The 20,125-nt window shown below is 39.7% G+C and overlaps 1 protein-coding gene across 2 annotated transcripts in view; it reads left to right on the plus strand.

Moving 5' to 3' along the window:
* LOC122812287 (basement membrane-specific heparan sulfate proteoglycan core protein-like) overlaps positions 1-20,125 on the plus strand; it is a 422,530-nt gene that overhangs the window by 366,802 nt on the left and 35,603 nt on the right. For both annotated transcript variants that reach the window (XM_044084688.1, XM_044084689.1), the window contains one exon: positions 7,051-7,389. In XM_044084688.1, coding sequence (XP_043940623.1) covers positions 7,051-7,389 — 339 coding nt within the window. The remainder of the gene's footprint in view (positions 1-7,050; positions 7,390-20,125) is intronic.

A 20,125-nucleotide genomic window follows, 5' to 3' on the forward strand; every position in this document is an offset into this window, starting at 1 on the left:
CCATGCCTTGGACAGATGAGGCCCTAGAGCAGCTGGGTGGGGATAAGCATCTTACAACCACTGATCTTACCAAGAATAACTGGCAGTTGCCCTTGGCTCCCAGTGCTGGAGAGAAGGCAGCTTTTGTGACTTCTTTTGGCTTGTATGAGTTCACAAAGATGCCCTTTGGGATGAAGAATGCCCCAGCGGCTTTCCAGAAGCTGGTAGATCACATCCTAGCAGGAGAGTTTGCCCTTGCTTACCTGGATGATATTGTCATCTACAGCCATTCCTGGCCAGAGCAACTTCAGCATGTCAGGGAGGTGCTGGGTAGACTACAGAGGGCAGGGTTGACCATTAAGCCGAGCAAATGTTAGGTGGGTATGGTGGAGGTCTCCTACCTAGGACATAGAGTGGGGAGTGGTAGGATAAGGCCAGAACCTGCCAAAGTGGAAGCCCTTCAGGCATGGCCTGCACCTGTTACTAAAATGCAGGTGAAGGCATTTTTAGGGACAGCAGGGTACTACAGAAAGTTCATCCCCAGTTATAGTACCATAGCTGCTCCCCTCACAGACCTGACAAGAAAGAACATACCAGATAAGGTAGTGTGGACCCCAGCATGTGATCAGGCATTCCAGAAGCTTAAATAAGCTTTGGGAGGACCTCCTGTGTTAGCCAGTCCAGATTACAGCAAAGAATTTGTGGTGCAGGTGGTTGCTTCAAACCATGGGGTGGGGGCTGTACTTAGCCAGATTTCTTCAGAGGGGGAAGAGCACCCAGTGGTTTACCTCAGTCATAGGCTCCAACCCAGGGAGGAATGCTATGCAGCTGTAGAAAAGGAATGTCTAGCCATAGTGTAGGCATTGCAGAAACTTCAGCCTTATCTGTATGGAAGGAAATTCACTGTTATGACAGATCACAACCCTCTAACATGGTTAAACAGAGATAGTCAGCAAAATGCCAAGTTGCTAAGATGGAGCCTGGGGTTGCAAGCATATGATAAGTCAGTGCTGCACCACAGTGGGAGTAGCAATGCCAATGCAGATGGGCTCTCAAGACAGGGAATGGGGTGAGGTACACTCAGATAGACCTAACCCTCTCAAGCAACGTTTCTCAGGGGTCACTTGAAAAACTAGCTTGAGTTCTCCGGTGGGGGGGGGGGTGAAGACTGGTAGAGATGGGTGAAGGCTGCCAGCCTAGCCAGATAAAATTGTGCAAATAATTCTATAATTTGTAAATATGCATGTTGAACTTAAAACAATGTGGCAACATTGCCATCTGCTGTAAAGAAAGGTAAGTCAAGCATTTCTTGTTGGTCCTTTGAAATTAAAATTATTTCATCACTGCCTTTGATGTTTTACAAGTCATCTCCAGTCCGGCTAGATGAAGGCTTCCTCCCTATTGTTTTAAGGCTAAAGTTAATGACCAGAATTTACATGTGAAATGTCCTTTATTGCTCTAATTGTAAAATAATGTAAATGCAGTTTCTGTAAGCATGGGAACACCAGGAAGTGTAAAAAGATGATGTAATGTTTTAGCAGAACTGCAGTTTCAATTTAAACAGTGAGGACCAGACATTATTAAGCATTTTTGTCTGACTATCCAACTTAGCACTTTGCCTGTTGTCTTATGTAAGTTATCTTAGAAGTGTGTTTTCTTTCAGATTAGCTAGAAACTATAACGTTTAGATTAAGTGTTTTTCTGTGATGTCAAAACTGTACTACTGATTCATTTTAAGTATTTCTATGTGATCTCTGAACTCTTTTTACTAGCACTGTGTTGTAGAAAGTATTGTCTTGTGGTTTTAATTATTTATTATTAAATATTTTAAAACCTTTCAACTGTGGTGGGTTTGTGTAGAGATAATTTAAGTTCTTTAGACTACTTATATGCCTCTGGTAAAATTGTACAAAGCCACTCCTATAGCTTTAGCCCTGGGCTATACTACCAATTGGATAATAATATCGCACAGTAATAATTGGACACCATTTTAAGGGCCTTTGAGTAGCTGATAAATATTAGCTGGGTGGTGGCAGTGATTTCTACCGTATAGTCTGGGTAAAAAGGGCACAGCTGAAGAATCTGTGCCAGCCTTCGTCAGAAGTGTCTGTGTGGTTCTATAACCTATTATTTCAAAGTGTGTGTGTGTGTGTGTGTGTGTGTGTGTGTGTGTGTGTGTGTGTGTGTGTGTGTGTGTGTGTCAGCTACTTGAGCAGGGACATGAAGCACTGGTTGGGCAGAGAGAGTGCTAGAGATTTTAGCTTGCCAGGCTGGCTGAGATCTGGACCCTATAGCTGTGCCAGTGGAGAGTCTTATTGGGGACCTGTGGAGCAAGGGAGCGACCAGCCCCGGACTGACTGTGATCTCTGTGTGCTCTGAAGGGAAATTGCACTTTACTGTGTGTATTTGTTATCCTTTCCTCATATATGAGACGCCCTCTCTGGTGTTAGTGGTGAGGATTGAGGCTCCTTGATTGCTGGGCCAGGGCATGGGCATCACACCCCCACGTGTAAAAATGTTTCTTATCCAAAAAAGACCTGCTGCCTGACAACAACTATCTACTTGTTTCATGGGGAAAACATGATCAAACTAAAAAAGGAAGAGCAAACAAGAAACAAGCTCAAGATAAATTGCTTAAAGGATTACTGCACAGGTTATGGACCATACATGACAAATTGGCATTCCGTTTATTTTATGGGTACAGCCTGCAAAGATGACTGTAAGTCTCCAAAAAATGCAATGAGCTTCTGAAAATACTGGAATCCTGTCCTTTATTACAAATACTGTCATATGCATTTCAATACCTAAGGCTTGTATGTTATCTAGTTATGTAAATATTCTCTGCATGGCAACAATGAAAAGGCTTTCAATGTTGGTAAGTTTTTAACAGTATGCTTATTAAAACTTGCTTGCATCTTACAATCTCAGACAAGCTTACCTGATGGTCATTAAAGCATTGCTACTTAAACACAGAGCAACAGGCACTGCAACAACATGCATTTCCTGAATAATAAGAAGTATAAATCAATAGTATAAAAATATGACAGAAAACAAGAACATTCTGCAAAATTAATGGCCGATGAAAAGCCACTGTAGTACTTGTGTCTACTTTGAATGGGGGGATGCTCTGCACACTTACACTACATAACTGTTCCTTACCTTGCTTGGACACATTCAGAATCACTATATGGGGGAGTGGGTTACAAGAAGTATGTCACAACTTGAAATGTCTCTGGCTGATGGTGATGGCCCTGACACGTTTCACACCTCTCAACCTCAGAGCAAGAAATCTGGACAAAGTCATAAATAGAAGTGGGACAAAGGCCCAAAAATAAGAACAATTTTTAAGTATTAATCTTATAAACTTAAAAATATAATAGAATAGTAGGTCTTGCATTAGTATGAATTTTCTGAAGGGTATGAAATCTGAAACTCAAATGTCCGTCATTATTTTCTAACTTCAGTCTTTAATGATTTGCCACCCACGGTAGTGGTGCTGCGGTAGCATCGTCACCTCACAGCAAGATGTTCTCGCGTTCGATTCTCAGCTATAGCATCTTCTGTGTGGAGGCATGCGTGAATGGGCGTGCTTTCGTTGAAGGTTGTGCGTCAGGGCTGGTAACTCGGCAAGTAAAAATCCACTACCAAACATTAGCGGACCGGAGTTTCACTGTGGCGACCCATAAGCCGAAAGACACAAGTCTTTAATGATTTGCCACTAATTTGCCAGAAAAACACACTGTTTTGAAAAACAGACAAAAATGTGATGCAAAAATATAAAATAGTCAAACAAGCCAGACAACACAGCTGGGAACTTGTCTAAGAAGGGACACTTTTTTAATATTAGTACTGTTAAGTTGAGCAGCTGACAAAAATTACAGAATCTACATGCATTTCTGAAATAAAAGTAATCTATAACTCTGATCATTACAATTATTTATTAATTATAAATCCTCCACGTTTTCTTCCAAAATTGCCATTTTACGGCGGGATTATTGGGGGAGAGCAATATTCTGAGGCAAAATCAGGGGACAATTGAAAGGTTTGGATATACCTAATTCTATAAAGCAATTTATTTGCAAGTACCTTTCAAGCTCTTAATGCAGGAAATCTGGACAAAGCCAAATATATTGGGGGAACATACAAACAGTACTAAAAATAGCTGTTGTATAAACATTGGCAGTTGATAGAATAACAGGTCTTGCTTTAGCATGCATTTTTCTGAAGGGTATGAAATCTAAAACTCAATGTCTGTCATTATTTAGTGACTTCATTCCTAAAGGACTTGACAGAAAATGACAAATTGTATGAGGAACAAACCAAAAATAAGAAGCAAAAAAATCTATTCATTCTGTGAAACTCTGGACAGTTGAAAGGTATAGTTCAGCCGGGGCTGTCTTTGAGTTTGATGACCTTCCCCCCTCACAAAATCATGGTCAAATGGGGCCTCCCCCATGCACCCATTCCAATATCCCATTACTTGGCTAGTTCACCCCATTTCCCATAAACACTGTAATATGCATACTGATTTACTTCTACAATGATTTGGATTTCATTTAAACGTTTTATTTTACATTTTACAGCACAAACACTAATAGACATCTGCTAAACAAAGCAATGCAGTCTCACAATGAAAATAGACTTAGCATTAAAACTTCTCTGCCCTTGAAACTCACATTCATTGAAACAGCATTGAAACCCACATTCAAAGAAAATACATCTTGCCAGTGGCAGATAAAGATTAACTTTGGGCTGTTTTAAAATCATAGGCCCCCTGCACATGAAACATATGTGTGTTCTTTGATACACCTTCCTTATTGTATTAAATTATACTCCTTGTATAATACAGTACAGTTGTTAGAGGGCATTTTAAATGTATTGTTTTGAACAATTTTCCAGTAAACGATGAAACAAAATTCATGCACCAATAATGACAAAACTGCCCAGTTCAGAACATTTCTATCATAAAAGCCTACTCAAACTTCTACAGACCACCAGTATCAGTAAATATGCACAATCTCTGCAGAAGTAAAAGTAATCTAAATAATTCCACATTAAAGAGATATGTAACTAATGAAGAGGTTGCTGCTAGCAAACAACTTTATATTTCATTGTTTCATCTACAAATAAAGTGCCTGTTGTCCTTGAGGAATAAATTGCCTTAGTTACATTAATAAAATGATAAGCTAGTAATATTGCAATAGGGAATGGATGGCAAACTGATAACAGGTTCATAGTTACTAGGTATCGCCACCAAAGAGGACATTCTCAGGACTGCAGCATCCACTCCCCTTAAAAGTACAATACAATACAGTACAGCAATGCATCTGCATGCCATGGGAGTAGAACCCACAGCCCTCTGCATCTAAAGCAAGTATTCAACTTATTATGCCATTAACAATGCAAGCAAACTCTGCATAAGCATCACTGAACTTCTCTTCCTGTGAAGCTTTCAGCTCTTTATAAAATCCACTTGACACTCAACTGTATCTCTCAACTTTGTAGCACAAGAAATCTGGAAATAGCCAAAATGTACTGGGGGGGGGCGGGTAAAGCCCAAAACCAGGGACACATTTTAAACATTGCTTGTATAATATTGGAAAGTTGCTAGAATAAAATGCTGTATTACCACCATGCATTTCACTGCCAATTCTTGAACACAGGATCCTGTGCACTGCAATCAGAGCAGCATACCACTATGCCAAATCAGCTGTTTCTTGAAAGGCAGGAAGAATGAAACTTAAATGGTTATCATTTAGTGAATTCAGTTTTCACCATAGCGCTCAACCTCTTAGCACAAAAAACCTTGACAAAGACAATAATGGGGGAATACAGGCCCAAAAATAGGGACAAATTTTATATATTAATCATATAAACTTAGAAAATTGCTAGAATAAATTGTTTTGTATTACCATGTACTTTCTGAAGAACATGAAGACTGAAATTCAAATGCCTGTCATTACTTAGTGAATTCAAAATTCAGAAAACCACAGATTTTATGAGGAACAGAACAAAAATATGAGGCAAAAATCTGAATAGCTTTCATAAGGGGTGGTGGGTAGGGAATTCAGGCTCCTGCTACCTACATCCAAAGTACAGGGTTTGAGCCTGAGTTACTCTCTCTAGCCACCAGGTATATTTCCTGAGGTTTCTCTCTAGCTACCAGGTATATTTAAGTGGGGCATTTTATACACACATTTACCTGAGTTCAGAATTGCAGCAGCAGCTTCATTTTACAAAGTCCCATCTTCTTGCAGCAGCAGCTTTGTTTGAAATAATACAAAGTCCCTTCCTCCCATGACAGCAGCTATCCATACATGCCTGCAGATCTTGTAGTCTGATCCTCTTCCAGTCTATGCAGTTGTAACCGCATAGACATCTGGGCATTTGTAATCTGATGCCTTCTCTTCATAATCCGGACTGGTTCACAGCAGTCTGGATTCCCACATGCATGCACAGAGTTCTGGGACTGGTTAAACAGCAGTCCAGATTCTCGCACGCATGTGCAGAGTTTTGGGACTGGTTAAACAGTAGTCTGGATTCCAGCACCCATGCGCAGAGTTCTGGGACTGGTTAAACAGCAGTCCAGATTCCCACACGCATGCGCAGAGTTCTGGGACTCGCAGCTAATTGTTTTATTTCTATTTATTTTATTTTACATCTGGGAGGGCTGCAGTCCAATAGCACGAGCCACTCCTATGAAAATCCCATTAAACAAAACCTGTTATTTTTTCATTTACTTGGAATATCTGATAAGGTTATACAAAATTCTTAAATTCACACAGGTGGTTGAGATGGTGGGAATCAAACTCGGGTTGGTTAGTTATAATTTATTTATAAGTTGCTGCACTAATTTACTAAGGTAACCTGTGTAGAAATAACAAGTTAGATATCATCACAGTCAGGAATTATTTTTTGAACATAGTTATCACTTCTCTTACTTTGAAATCTTCAAGTGTCGAAATCTCTGACTACTGAAACATTAAGTGAAATATATAACTGTGATTTTGGAAGCCTGCTACACTGCATTTATAATCTAGAAGTTTTTAACCTTTATTTTATTTATTCCAGGGGGTTTTGACCTGATGATATACCAGACCCCATCTGTTACTGGTATAGAAGGAAGTACTGTCAAAATCCAGTGTACTTTGTCAAAAGAAACTGTAGGACCAGTTCGATGGTACAAGGGTAGCAATCTAAAGAAGCTCCTTTACTCACAGCTCTCAGATGATAACTCAGATGCACGAGTGAGACAGGTTGTACATGAAGGACCAAGAAGAGACACTGACCATTCCATTACATTCACTGGTATTACCTTGGAAGATGCAGGAGTGTATTACTGTGTAAAGTTTAAATCAGACGGTGTAACTGTCACTGCAAAAGGATCAGGAACCCGACTTTACATAACTAGTAAGTACAAAATGTCAAACAATGACTTATAAAGCTGTAAAAATAACTGAAGTATGTAAATATCACTGTTTTGCGATATCTGCATGCACAGCTTTAGACTCCATTTTCATATGAATATTATATTTGCAAAAGGGGACCAAACGTATCTTTGATAGAGCAAAGCTGTTATTGTCGTAGACTAAAAATGGAGACGCATGAGTCATAAGCAAAATGCCTTTATATTAAGGAAGACCTAAATACAATGACATCTTCTAAACCTAAACTATTTTACATTCGATTGCTTTTGAGGGACGGTATAGGAAAATGTACAATTGTTTATTTATTAAGAATAAGAGCACCCACACATCAAGATAACAAAAAATACATTACTTTTTATTCTGGTAAAAGAGACAAATACTACACATTCTACACATTAAATGTTAAGAACTATAATCATTTATCTGACTTCATCATGCACATGGTTATATACTCATCAGAAGCACTGCTAAATGTTATTTTGTAGACAAGAGCATATTTTCAAGCCCTCATCTGCCAAAATGATTTAATTGATCTTGTATTGTCAGCTATCTAGGCATACACTGCAATTTTAACATGATTATTGTTAATGAGGATGGAGTTGAATCAGCACTGATTGAGTTTTATAGGAAGGTTTTCAGAGATTTACAAAATAAATTTAAGAGTGCATGGCAGTACATTTTGAATTTCCCGAGAACATTTCATGAAATAATCTAAATGGTAAGCACCTTTAGAAATAACGGGTTTATGCACTTAGCCAGCAAGACATTTTCCGGTGGAACATTTGGTTAGTGAAACATGGCTCAAGTGACATTCAGCTGCAGAGAATCATGGCTGTTTGTGAATTCCCTGTAGACAAACAGAAGCACACAATGCCATGCCCACAGCTTTAGTAGCCAAGTGCATGGGAGCAGAAGTAATGAATGTTGTGCTCAGTGTGCAATGCATGCTTAGGTAACTACAACATGTAGAAGCGTGCTAAATCCTGCATGCTACTGTAGTCACATTTATGTTTAAGTATGCATTTTAGATAATGTTCCCTAGATACTATGAAGGGGTAGTGGTCCATACACACCACTTACAAAGGCACTGCCCATTGTGCACTGCATGTTTACCACCCCTGACATGCTCATTGGCCAGCCTGCTGTTGATGCCTGCCACACTGCCTTCTGTCTCATGTTGTCATGAGGGCCATGGACATTATTTTCCCCCTGGGGTCTATTTTAGAAGAACGAAAACCCTAAACCACGAATGCTCACATGATCGAAAATGCCGGGAATCAAAAGTGAGATTGCGGGGTCATGTTACAGTGAGGAGTGGGATATTTGCCCTTTCCTCACTGTAGTGTAACCTCGGAGTTAGAATATATAGTTAGCGGGGGAGTGTGGGGAGCATAGCAACTTCGATCACTGACATTTTCATTCATGTGAGCGTTTGTGGTTTAGGGTTTTTGTTCTTCTAATACAGACCCTTCTCCCTGTACATTTGATTATTGAAGGTGTGGGCATGGCACCTCACCCTTCTGTTTTCCCAAAGGAAATTCACAATGGCCATATTTCTCTGCAGCTGAATGTTACTTCAACCATATATCCCCAACCAAATGTACCACAGGGAAATGTCCTGCTGCCTAGGTGCCTCAGCCCAGATTAAATACATAAAAATCCTTAATGCCTTAATGCCATTATCATCAGTCTGATGAAAAAAACTTGAAATTTAAACGTATTTCACTCTTTTCAGTTAACTCTGAAGAAATGCTGTAAAATTGTACTTTTATATTGACATTCCCCTTGGTTCAGTAAAAAAAATTGTCATGATTTATATTTTGAGTAGAGGGCATGATTCATAGGAATTTGTTCATGCATATGTGACTGAATTAAGACATAGAACCAACCACTGTGAATTTATTGATTTGCAGATTTCAGTGCTGACAGAATTCAATGTTGCATAAAAAATGATTGAGTAAAATGTAAACATTTTCAGAATCCAAAATAAAAGCAAGAGTCCATCAAAGATCTTATGGTAATAGAACAAACACCAGAAAATCTATCACAAGTATTTTATAGGAATGCTAATTTCATTAGAATGACTCTAAACATCAAAAATAGTTCATTTATATGAAGCAAGAAACTGTCACATGCTGTTTTATCCAATAGCAGCTCTTAAAGGCATCTGCTTAAAATATAATACATGCAGTGAATTTATTGTGAAATATTAAATATAGATGATAAAGAATGAAATTCCTTGAAGTATACTTTAAAGTATACTTTAAAATTAACACCAGAATTCAGCCATGGTGAAGTATAAGCAACAGTGATTACCTGCCATTTATAGCTATTTTATTATAAAGTCCAGTCTCTTTGTTAGGAGTTTTGGTTAGAATCCAGTTTGATACCAGAAAGGACTATGACTGTGTATAGAGCAGCAGACTTAACCAGTGTCCAAAGGAAAGAGCTTGTAGAAGATTTTCATGTTTATAAAGTTAAAATAAAGCTAGAGTCCATAAGTAACAGATGGAATAATGCAGTGAAGACAAACTACAGGTAGCAGAACAGTGCTGTAATGTCAAAGCATAAAGCTCTTAATGTTTCAAACAGTACTGCAACAAAAAGTTTCACTTTTGCATAATGCAGTTGATATAGTTCAATCCAGCAAACACTATGTCATTTAAGGTGCGATTATCAACATGAAAAAAATCATGTCAAGTTTTTAATAGAGAATATAGGACTTGTGGCTGCTCCAACCATTTTTGTCAGGTATGCAAGTCAAGAGAAAAAGGAGAGGACTTCAAGTGACTGACGAAATCAAAGCTAATGTATGTGCAAACTCTAATATGGCTAATCCCCTAACCAAATGACCAAAAGTAGATATGACCTGTTTTTGAGCAGGGCTGATATTTGTGCTGAGACTTTGAGCAGAATTTTCTCACTGTGCTCAGCAACTCAACAGTTTGTCAAAATAAAAGACATTGGACTGAAAAGCTGGTTTTAAATCATGCATTTATAAAACATAAGCTTGATACCTTAGGTGAATGCAACAGCATTACTTAAAGTGCAGTCAGAAAACTAGGCTTGTGAAGTTTACTGTCTCAGTCAAATACCTCTGTTCATAAAATTGAAATTGCTAGGCAACATTAAGCTGTGTTTTGTACATAAAACAAAGAGTACAGTTTTTATTTATAATTGAAACAAATTCAGTAACCTAACATTTTGGGAAGTACCATTTGTAATCCATCTGGCATGATTTAGAATATTCACAGAATGTAGGTGCAGGAACAATGAGCAAGATGACAGAGTGAAGTTAGGGAAAATAATCTGCAGTCACAGAGGAAATTATTCTCATGTTCTCAGAGGAAATAATTCACAAATTCATGGAGTTCAGACTGTAAAACCTCACCAACAAAGTGCAGTGTACAGTAATATGGCATCACAGAAAAAGAAACAGAAAAATATTAGGAGACATTAGGAAATCTTAATTATTTAATTAACCACATTTTTTAATTCCTTTGTCATCATACTGGTGCTAAAGACCAGGAAATTATCTCCCCAGGATACAAAAATCATTAGAAATGACAGACAGTATAAGAAAGCTGGTGGCATGGCAATGATATACACAATCCACCTTTAAATCACTTCCTTCTCCCTCAACCACCACAACTTTCCCAATGAAAATATGATAAAATTAGCAAGCAAAAGAGAGCAGCATTCCTGGAACTGAATTCATCCTCAAGTCTTGGTGTGTACCCTTCATGAGGTGATCCTTTTTTATACAAAATCTTATCAATATGATACTGATATATGGACTGTATTTTACATAGTATATATCATGGACAGAAGTAGGTTAAAAAATAAAAAAGACAGCTGGGTGCACAAGTATCAGGATAAAAAAGTGCCCAATCCTGGTAGGTGCACTGGTGGCAGGAGTGGAAAGAACGACTGTAGAATCCTCAAAATACAAAAACATTCCTTCAATGGGGTTAGATCAGGCTCAGGGAAAGTATGGCCTTACTGTTGTAGAAGGAAGTAGTAGTCTAATAAAACACAAAAACTGACAGGCCAAAAAAGTGCCATAAAATGAAAGAGTGGACTATTGAGGATAAGAAATAAATTATGTATATTTACTATTATGCAAAAGCACAAAATTTCTGGACAGAAGATGTATAAAAAGATTAAGAGATAGATTACAGGAAAGAAAAATTGTTTCCATCCTTGCCTTCTGGATTCTTCCCATGGCTTTCCCTGCTACAGCTATTAGGCCAACTTGCTTGCAGTTCTCCTAGCGGTTTAATGTTCCTTCCCTTGTACAAGGGTACTACATTAATTTGCCCTCTAGTCCTCAGGTACTTCTACACCAGCCAGTGTTCTGTTGAACTTCTTCATCAGGCTGAACCTGTGAGGTAGTCCTTTTTGTTCTGGTGTATTATCCACCCTAAGGATAAACAATTGCCATTCTGCCTCCTTGCTTTAAATTCTGTTGTTTCTGTATTGCTCTTCCTACTGTGGTCAATCTCATTGCAGTATAGCAGTCTACCTTTGCTTTGCTTTGCAAAGACTGAAACAATGAATTGAGCCAATACAGTTTTCCCCCTACACTTCTCTAATCTGCCTGTCATCTTGACTTAGCATAACCACACCTTCTTATTCTTCTTCTTTAATCCTGATACTGTGTACTTAAAAGCCTTTTTCCCTATTGCTTCCATTCTAACTCCCTTTCAACTTTTGTCATTGCTGAGCTTGCAACCTTTGTTGCCATTCTCTTAGCCCCATTTGTACTGTGCACCTTCCACCTCCCCACTACCTCCTTTCCATGCCCTGTGCATCCTGTCTTTACCCTGATTACTAATCTTGCATTCGTGTGTTACCATTTTAGCCTTCTTCTCTGTTTGCCTTTTGCTTATCCTTCCATCTTTTCATATTCATGAGTACACCACCAGTACACCATCCCTAACCCATTTGTGTAGCTTGTTCACTACCTCAGTGTGATGCTTGTCTTCCAACATATCCTTGACCTTGTCTCTCACCACTGCATAATCCATTCTCCTAAAACTCATGCCATAAGTAAGTGTGTGTCTCTGCGTGTGCATGTGTGTGTGTGTGTGTGTGTGTGTGTGTGTGTGTGTGTGTGTGTGTGTGTGTGTGTGTGTGTGTGCGTGTGTGTGTGTGGGTGTGTGTATGTGTGTGTGAATGTACATTGTGCTTGTGATAACACTTCTCTTCTAGTCAAAATGTAGTCTAGGCCATTTTCTGTTTTGGAGTTTGCTGTGTTGTATGTAGTTCTCCAGTCCTTTCTTTTTGCCATAGGCTGGATGTCGATACACTGATTTACTTTGTACAAGAATATTCATCACTTGCCATCTTTGCAATCATAAGATTGCCTGGACTACGCCTTGGAGTAAGCACCTCATTGGTTCTTTCAAACTTTTTTTTAAAGTTGTTTCAGGTTTCAGCTTTGTTACTTAAGAAGTTAACTTGTGACTGCTTCTGCCATTTCACACTGAGCTAATCGGAAAAAGTCAGAGGAAGGGCTCTGAACTAACTAATCTGTGATATATAACATTAAGTATCCCGTTTTTTGCTTATTTCTGAGTTATTTATAGCACTTTTATTTTACTCACTGTGTGTGAGGTATTAAGTAGAATTTTCTACAATTGCTAAGCATCTGGTTGGGTTTGTTTGTTCTGATTTCCTGCTAGGAGTGTATCATATAACTTGTTTGCATTTAAAAGAATGCTATAGAGTCTCCTTGATCCTTTAGCGGTTTAAACATTTCTGCATTTTTTCTACCTAAGTAGTGTTGGTAGTGTAGCATTGTCCATATTCAGGCTTGTGTTTTGGGCCTAGTTGTTTGTTAGTAGAGGCTGTGTGTCTGTGCACATGTCCCAGGCCATCATAGCTTAGCCAAGGCCAGTATAGCATTTCAGTGAGAGTGAATTGTTTGTGGTCATTGGCTGTCTGGGGTTGCCTGGACTACGCCTTGGAGTAAGCACCTCAATGGTTCTTTCAAGCTTTTTTTAAAGTTGTTTCAGGTTTCAACTTTGTTACTTAAGAAGTTAACTTGTGACTGTTTCTGCCATTTCACACTGAGCTAATCGATGGAAGTCGGAGGAAGGGCTCTGAGCTAACTAATCTGTGATATATAACAATAAGTACCCTGTTTTCTGCTTATTTCTGAGTTATTTATAACACTTTTATTTTGCTCACTATGTGTGAGGTATTATAGAAAATTTTCTACAATTGTTAAGCATCTGGTTGGGTTTGTTTGTTCTGATTTCCTGCTAGGAGTGTATCATATAATTTGTTTGCATTTAAAAGCATTCTCTAGAGTCTCCTTGATCCTTTATCTGTTTAAACATTTCTGCAGTTTTTTCTACCTAAGTAGTGTTGGTAGTGTAGCATTGTCCATATTCAGGCTTGTGTTTTGGGCCTTGTTGTTTGTTAGTAGAGGCTGTGTGTCTGAGCACATGTCCCAGGCCATCACAGCTTAGCCAAGGCCAGTATAGCATTTCAGTGAGAGTGAATTGTTTGTGGTCATTGGCTGACTGGGATTGCCTGGACTATGCCTTGGAGTAAGCACCTCATTGGTTCTTTCAAGCTTTTTTTAAAGTTGTTTCAGGTTTCAACTTTGTTACTTAAGAAGTTAACTTGTGACTGTTTTTGCCATTTCACACTGAGCTAATCAGAGGAAGTTGGAGGAAGGGCTCTGAGCTAACTAATCTGCGATATATAACATTAAGTATCCTGTTTTTGCTTATTTCTGAGTTATTTATAACACTTTTATTTTGCTCACTGTGTGTGAGGTATTATTTAGAATTTTCTACAATTGTTAAGCATTTGGTTGGGTTTGTTTGTTCTGATTTCCTGCTAGGAGTGTTTCATATAACTTGTTTGCATTTAAAAGAATTCTCTAGAGTCACCTTGATCCTTCATCTGTTTAAACATTTCTACAGTTTTTTCTGCCTAAGTAGTGTTGGTACTGTAGCACTGTCCATATTCAGGCTTGTGTTTTGGGACTTGTTGTTTGTTAGTAGAGGCTGTGTGTCTGAGCACATTTCCCAGGCCATCATAGATTAGCCAAGGCCAGTATAGCTTTTCAGTGAGAGTGAATTGTTTGTGGTCATTGGCTGACTAGGGTTGCCTATACTACACCTTGGAGTAAGCACCTCATTGGTTCTTTCAAGCTTTTTTAAAGTTGTTTCAGGTTTCAACTTTGTTACTTAAGAAGTTAACTTGTGATTGTTTCTGCCATTTCACACTGAGCTAATTGTAGGAAGTCAGAGGAAGGGCTCTGAGCTAACTAATCTGTGATATATAACATTAAGTATCCTGTTGTTTGCTTTTTCTGAGTTATTTATAGCACTTTTATTTTACTCACTGTGTGTGAGGTATTAAGTAGAATGTTCTACAATTGTTAAGCATCTGATTGGGTTTGTTTGTTCTGAATTTTGTTTTCCACCCTCCCTCCCTTTTGGTATGCTGTTTTTATACTTGGTGGCTTTGCAGGTGCCTGCCCCTACTGTAAATTTGATTTGGAACACTCCTCCCAGTCTAATGTCATTACCTCATTCTACCTATCCCAGCAGGGAGAATATTTGAGAAGGCCTACCCAGTTAGCTTCTGCTCCTCCTTTCCCCTTTCCACTTTACAAAAAAAAAAAAAAGCTTGTTTCCAGCCTTTCCTATAAGTTGTCTAGTCCAGATACAGATTTGCTGTATCCAGGATTGTTTGTAAGCTTCTGAGCCCCCAATCCTTTCTGTGTTGGAGGGAAACCTTCTAGTTTAATTTAGTTCCTTAGAACTAGGCATTTTTCTACTTTCAGTGCTCAAATCTGTTTCTTTGAGCTCAGCACTTGTTCAAAACTCATTGTAAGCACTAAATAAGCTACAAATTACTACAGCACTCAACTTCCCTCATTTGTCTAGAGGAAAACAGTTTTTAGTACTTAATAAATAAGCACCTATCCAGGCATGTCTAAGGGTCAGCTCCCAGTGTCTTCTCCTGTCTACCTGATGAATCTGGGCATCTTGGGGCAATGCAGCAATTGTCTCATGTACACAGACAACCCTCTCCTCCTGCCACCCAACACTACAACCTGTGAGAGATGCACTTATATAACCAAACTGGAAGCAAAGCTGTCTTCACACAAGACTGGATTAGACAGTCAAGAGGAGAGGGTAAACACTTGCACCACACCACACTCATCACATAGTCCCTCAAAACCTACACCACCAAAACACACACATAGAAATACAAAACACGCACCTACATTCATAGAGGCTCTCAAAAAAAATCTATCCAAGCAACAGGGACATCCAAAACAGAAACGCAAGCCACCTCCACCCCCCAACACAACCCAAATGACACATAGCCCACAAACTCAGTGTGCCACTCAACCACAGCCCATAAAGCATAACAACGTACCCAATACTCTAGTCATAGGTGACTCTTTAGTAAGTCACATTGATGTTCCACTCACCAGGCTAGACAAGGAGAAAGTTACTGTCAGCTGCCTGTCAGGTGCCAGGATCCGCCACATAATGCATGCAGTCAGGTCACTCCACAGCAAGTAGAAATATGACACTGTCATTGTCCATGTTGGTGTGAATGACCTGAGACGTACCTCCCTGGACTACATGAAAAGAGAGACAGAGGGGCTTTCTGATCTTGTAGCCCAGGCAGGTATGACCCTAGCCCTGAGTAGCATCCTGCCATCACCCAGAATGATACCACAGTACAAGGACAAAATGATTGACTTCAACAATTGGCTAAGCTTCTGGTGTCATTCTAAGGGGATCCAGTATCTGTCTGCCTGGGATGACATGATCGACAAGCCACGATGCTTTGCCAGAGATAGCCTGCACCTGTCGCCCTTGGGATTCCGGATACTAGCTAAGGCTCTTGCCACCACTATAGTGCCTTTTTTAGGCAAAATTCAAATGACAAATTCACCACTGTAACAGGTACAAGCAAGCAAAATCTGAGGGTAATGCTACTTAATGCTAGAAGTCTAAACCTCAAAATGCACTCACTCGAGGCACTCCATAAAATGGAGAACATTGACATCTGTGGAGTGACAGAGACCTGGCTCAAGGCTCCAAAGAGCATCCCTGCATTACCAGGCTATAATTCATACAACACCTTTCGGCCACCTAACCTGGACCGAAGCACTAAAGGCAGAGGTGTGTCCATATTCAAGGATATCCACACCTCCAGGCTAGTTGCTCAGCATAATGCATCTGAGATTATCCAAGTGCAACTAACTCTGGGCAAGACCGCAGTGCAAATTGTAGCTTGCTACAGATCCCCCACCATGCCTCAGGATTTCCACTCCTCATTTCTTGATACACTGGAAAATATTAGGGTACAACCTAACACCCTTATAATGGGCAAATTCCTACCCCACCATTAACTGGGAAAACTACTCATGTACCAACTCTTGTGCTCTCCGTTTTCTGGAATTCATAAATTCCAATGCCTTGAATCAACTTATCCACACCCTCACCAGGGGGAGCAATATTCTAGACATGGTGATTACCAACATGGGCAACCGGTGTTCCACACCAAAGGACAATTCCTCGTTGGTCGGATCCGACCACAATCAAATCACCCTAGACATCCACATCCCACCCCTATTAGGGAAACCATCTTAAAAATTTCTCCAAAGCCAACTTCATGCTTCTTAAGACAGAAGTGGCAAACTTCACGATATCCATGCTGACGGACAATAGAGATACGACTGCTGAATCCTATACAATTGCACTTTATAAGCAATTACATGAGTGCATGGATCATGCAATCCCTAACAGAAGCAAGATGCTATCCTCCAAAAAAAGAAAGCCAATCTGGTGGTCCCCTGCTATAAACAAACTACAACAGAAGAAATAAACTGTTGCATAAAAGAGTAAAATCCCATGATTGGAGGAACTCTGTGGTCAGCTTCAGTAAGAAGCTGAGATCCCTCATAAAATCCTCCAAAGCTAGTTACAAAAACAAAATTGCCACTGATTCTAAAGACAACCACAAAGCATTCTACAGCTATGTCAAGAATCTCAATGGCAACACTCAAATCTGCTCTGAGTTGCAGCACAATGGCACTAAATATACAGAACCAACTGATATTGCCAACATCCTGGCAGAAGATAGGTTCAGTGCTAACTTTACCCCTGTCTCATCCCCTAAAGGGCCTATTTCTATACCAGAAGAATGCAAAGTACCCATAATCATGGCTGCACAGGTAAAAATCACACTCTCCAAAGCCAAGAACACAGCATCCATGGGACCTGACAACATCCCAGACTACGATCTACATGAACTACAGAACGAACTGGCACCCCACCTAAGTACCATTTTCAGTCGTAGCCTCACTTCAGGCTTTGTGCCCACTGAATGGTGTACAGCAATGGTTATCCCACTCCACAAAGAGGGAGCCACCATGGACCCCAGGAACTACCACCCCATTAGCCTGACGTGCTTGGTCTGCAAGGCTATGGAGCGTATCATCATGGAAATTATAAACAATGACATTGGTAATCTCCAAACTCTGGACCCTACCCAGTTTGGGTTTGTAAAAGGCAGATCATGTTTCCTAAACCTGATAGACATCTTTGAAGTGGTCACCAAAGTCGTAGATGAGGATAAGGTGGTTCACACAGCCTATCTAGATCTCGCCAAGGCTTTCAACACCATACCCCACTCTGGAATTATAGACAAACTCACTAAACTAGGTATAAATCCATATGTCACAAGATGGGTTGCCAACTGGTTCACTGACAGAACCCACACTGTGAAAGTAGCAGTCTCTAAATCCAACTTCAGACCAGTGACAAGTGGAGTACCACAGGGTTTAGTCCTAGGTCCTCTCCTGTTTGGCATCTACTTCTCTGAAGTACAGGCTAACACAGAAGGTCTTTGGCTAACAAAGTTCGCAGAAGACTGCAAACTAGGAGCCATAATCAAAACTTCTAATGATGTGGACATCCTACAAAAGGACCTCACTGAGACAGATGCCTGGTGTCAAAGCCATGTCCTCAAGCTCAATGACAAAAAGTGCATTGTCATCCCTTTTGGTAAATACTCTGTACCCATGAACTACCACATAGGCAGTAGTCTACTTAACACAGAAAGTGTGATAAGAGACCTTGGGACACAGGTGGACAGTAGTCTCTCCTTTGATAATCACATCGCCACAGTAGTCAGGAAATCCTTTTATGTGGCACACCTCATCACAAAAGGTTTCTCATCCAGGAAAAAAGAGGTCATTGTTCCCTTCTACTCATCACTCATTAGACCCATTATAGAATACAACGCCCCTTTTGGTATGTACCTCACAAGACATCTATAACAACTGGAAAGGCCACAGAAATACCTCACAAAGAGGATTACAGGCCTCAAACAGATGCCCTATGCAGACCGTCTCAAAAACTCCAGCTTTACTCTGTCACATATCGCCTACTCAGAGGCGATCTCTGCCTAACATACAAAGCCATGTCAAACCCAGAGCTGTTGGACATGCTCCACTTAAAGAAATCCCAATCCCTCTGAGCTACACGCTCTAGGAATCTAAACCTTGTCACCACAATAAAGATTCCTGTCCCAGAGACTTCCCATACTCTGGAACAAACTACCTATCTATATCAAACAAAGCTCATCATTAGCACTCTTCAAGAAAAATCTTGATGATTGGATGGGAGATAGGACATTCACCCCGGGGATCACTTCTGTGGCTCTGCTTGACAGGGGCACAGGAAAATAATTTTCTTGGGTGGCAAAAGCCAGGGTACCATTTGGCTAGGCTTATATAGGCCCTAGGGCCAATAGCCTATTACCTACCTATGAACCTATGAACCTATGTTTAATATCTTTTATCCATTTGCAGAAGTTTTAGCTAGTGTTTTTTTCAGCTTGAAAGGAGACATGCTGCATAAAGTAGTTTGATTAGCAGAGTCCTAGTTTATTTCAATATCTTGCTCTGCACATCGGACATCTCCCTAACTTACTGCATTAAGTAACAAGGTCACAGCACATGTCTGCATGTGTTCCTAAGCCTTTGAGGCTGCATAATTGTCCAGTCACACTTCCATCAGCAAATAAAATGTTAACGCCCAGGGGCAGAATTTCTCAAAATTCTTATAAATCACAGTCAGGAAGGAAGCTGCTTTGCTTGCTTCTGATATCAAAAAGTTAGATCAATCTATACACAATGAGTTATTATTTGACTGCAAGAAATCTGAACGTGACCATGTTTTTTCTGAAATATCTGCACACTTTTCTATCATGAGGTCTCACAAAGAAAATACATTTCTATGAGATCTCAAAGGCTATGTAAAAAGAGAAAGCTTATACTACACTCTGTTCTTCTGCTTTTTCAGGAAAAATTGTGAAAATAACAAGAGATAACAAACCGTTAACTGCAAAGAAGGGGACTCCCATACAACACAGATCTTTTAGTACAACCCACTCTGCAGAGATCTCTGCATATATCTAATAGGAAGGATGTCAGCATGCTTTGTTATCAGAGAAATTTCATGAGATTACACAAATGGAGAAACTCTAGATACAGGCCATGATGGCATCAGACTGTTTTCAGAAAAGGTAGATGAACAGCTAATTTGTTCAGAGGAAGTTACCATTTCTAAAACTGTGAATGGTGCATTTGTTTTTACTATACTCATCTTTTTATTAAAGATGTGCCCCTACAACTTTTAAAGAAAGGTTCACTTATTCCTTCT

The sequence above is a fragment of the Protopterus annectens genome, chromosome 9.part0, assembly GCF_019279795.1.
Source record: "Protopterus annectens isolate FY-2018-M chromosome 9.part0, PAN1.0, whole genome shotgun sequence".
Lineage (NCBI taxonomy): Eukaryota > Metazoa > Chordata > Ceratodontiformes > Protopteridae > Protopterus > Protopterus annectens.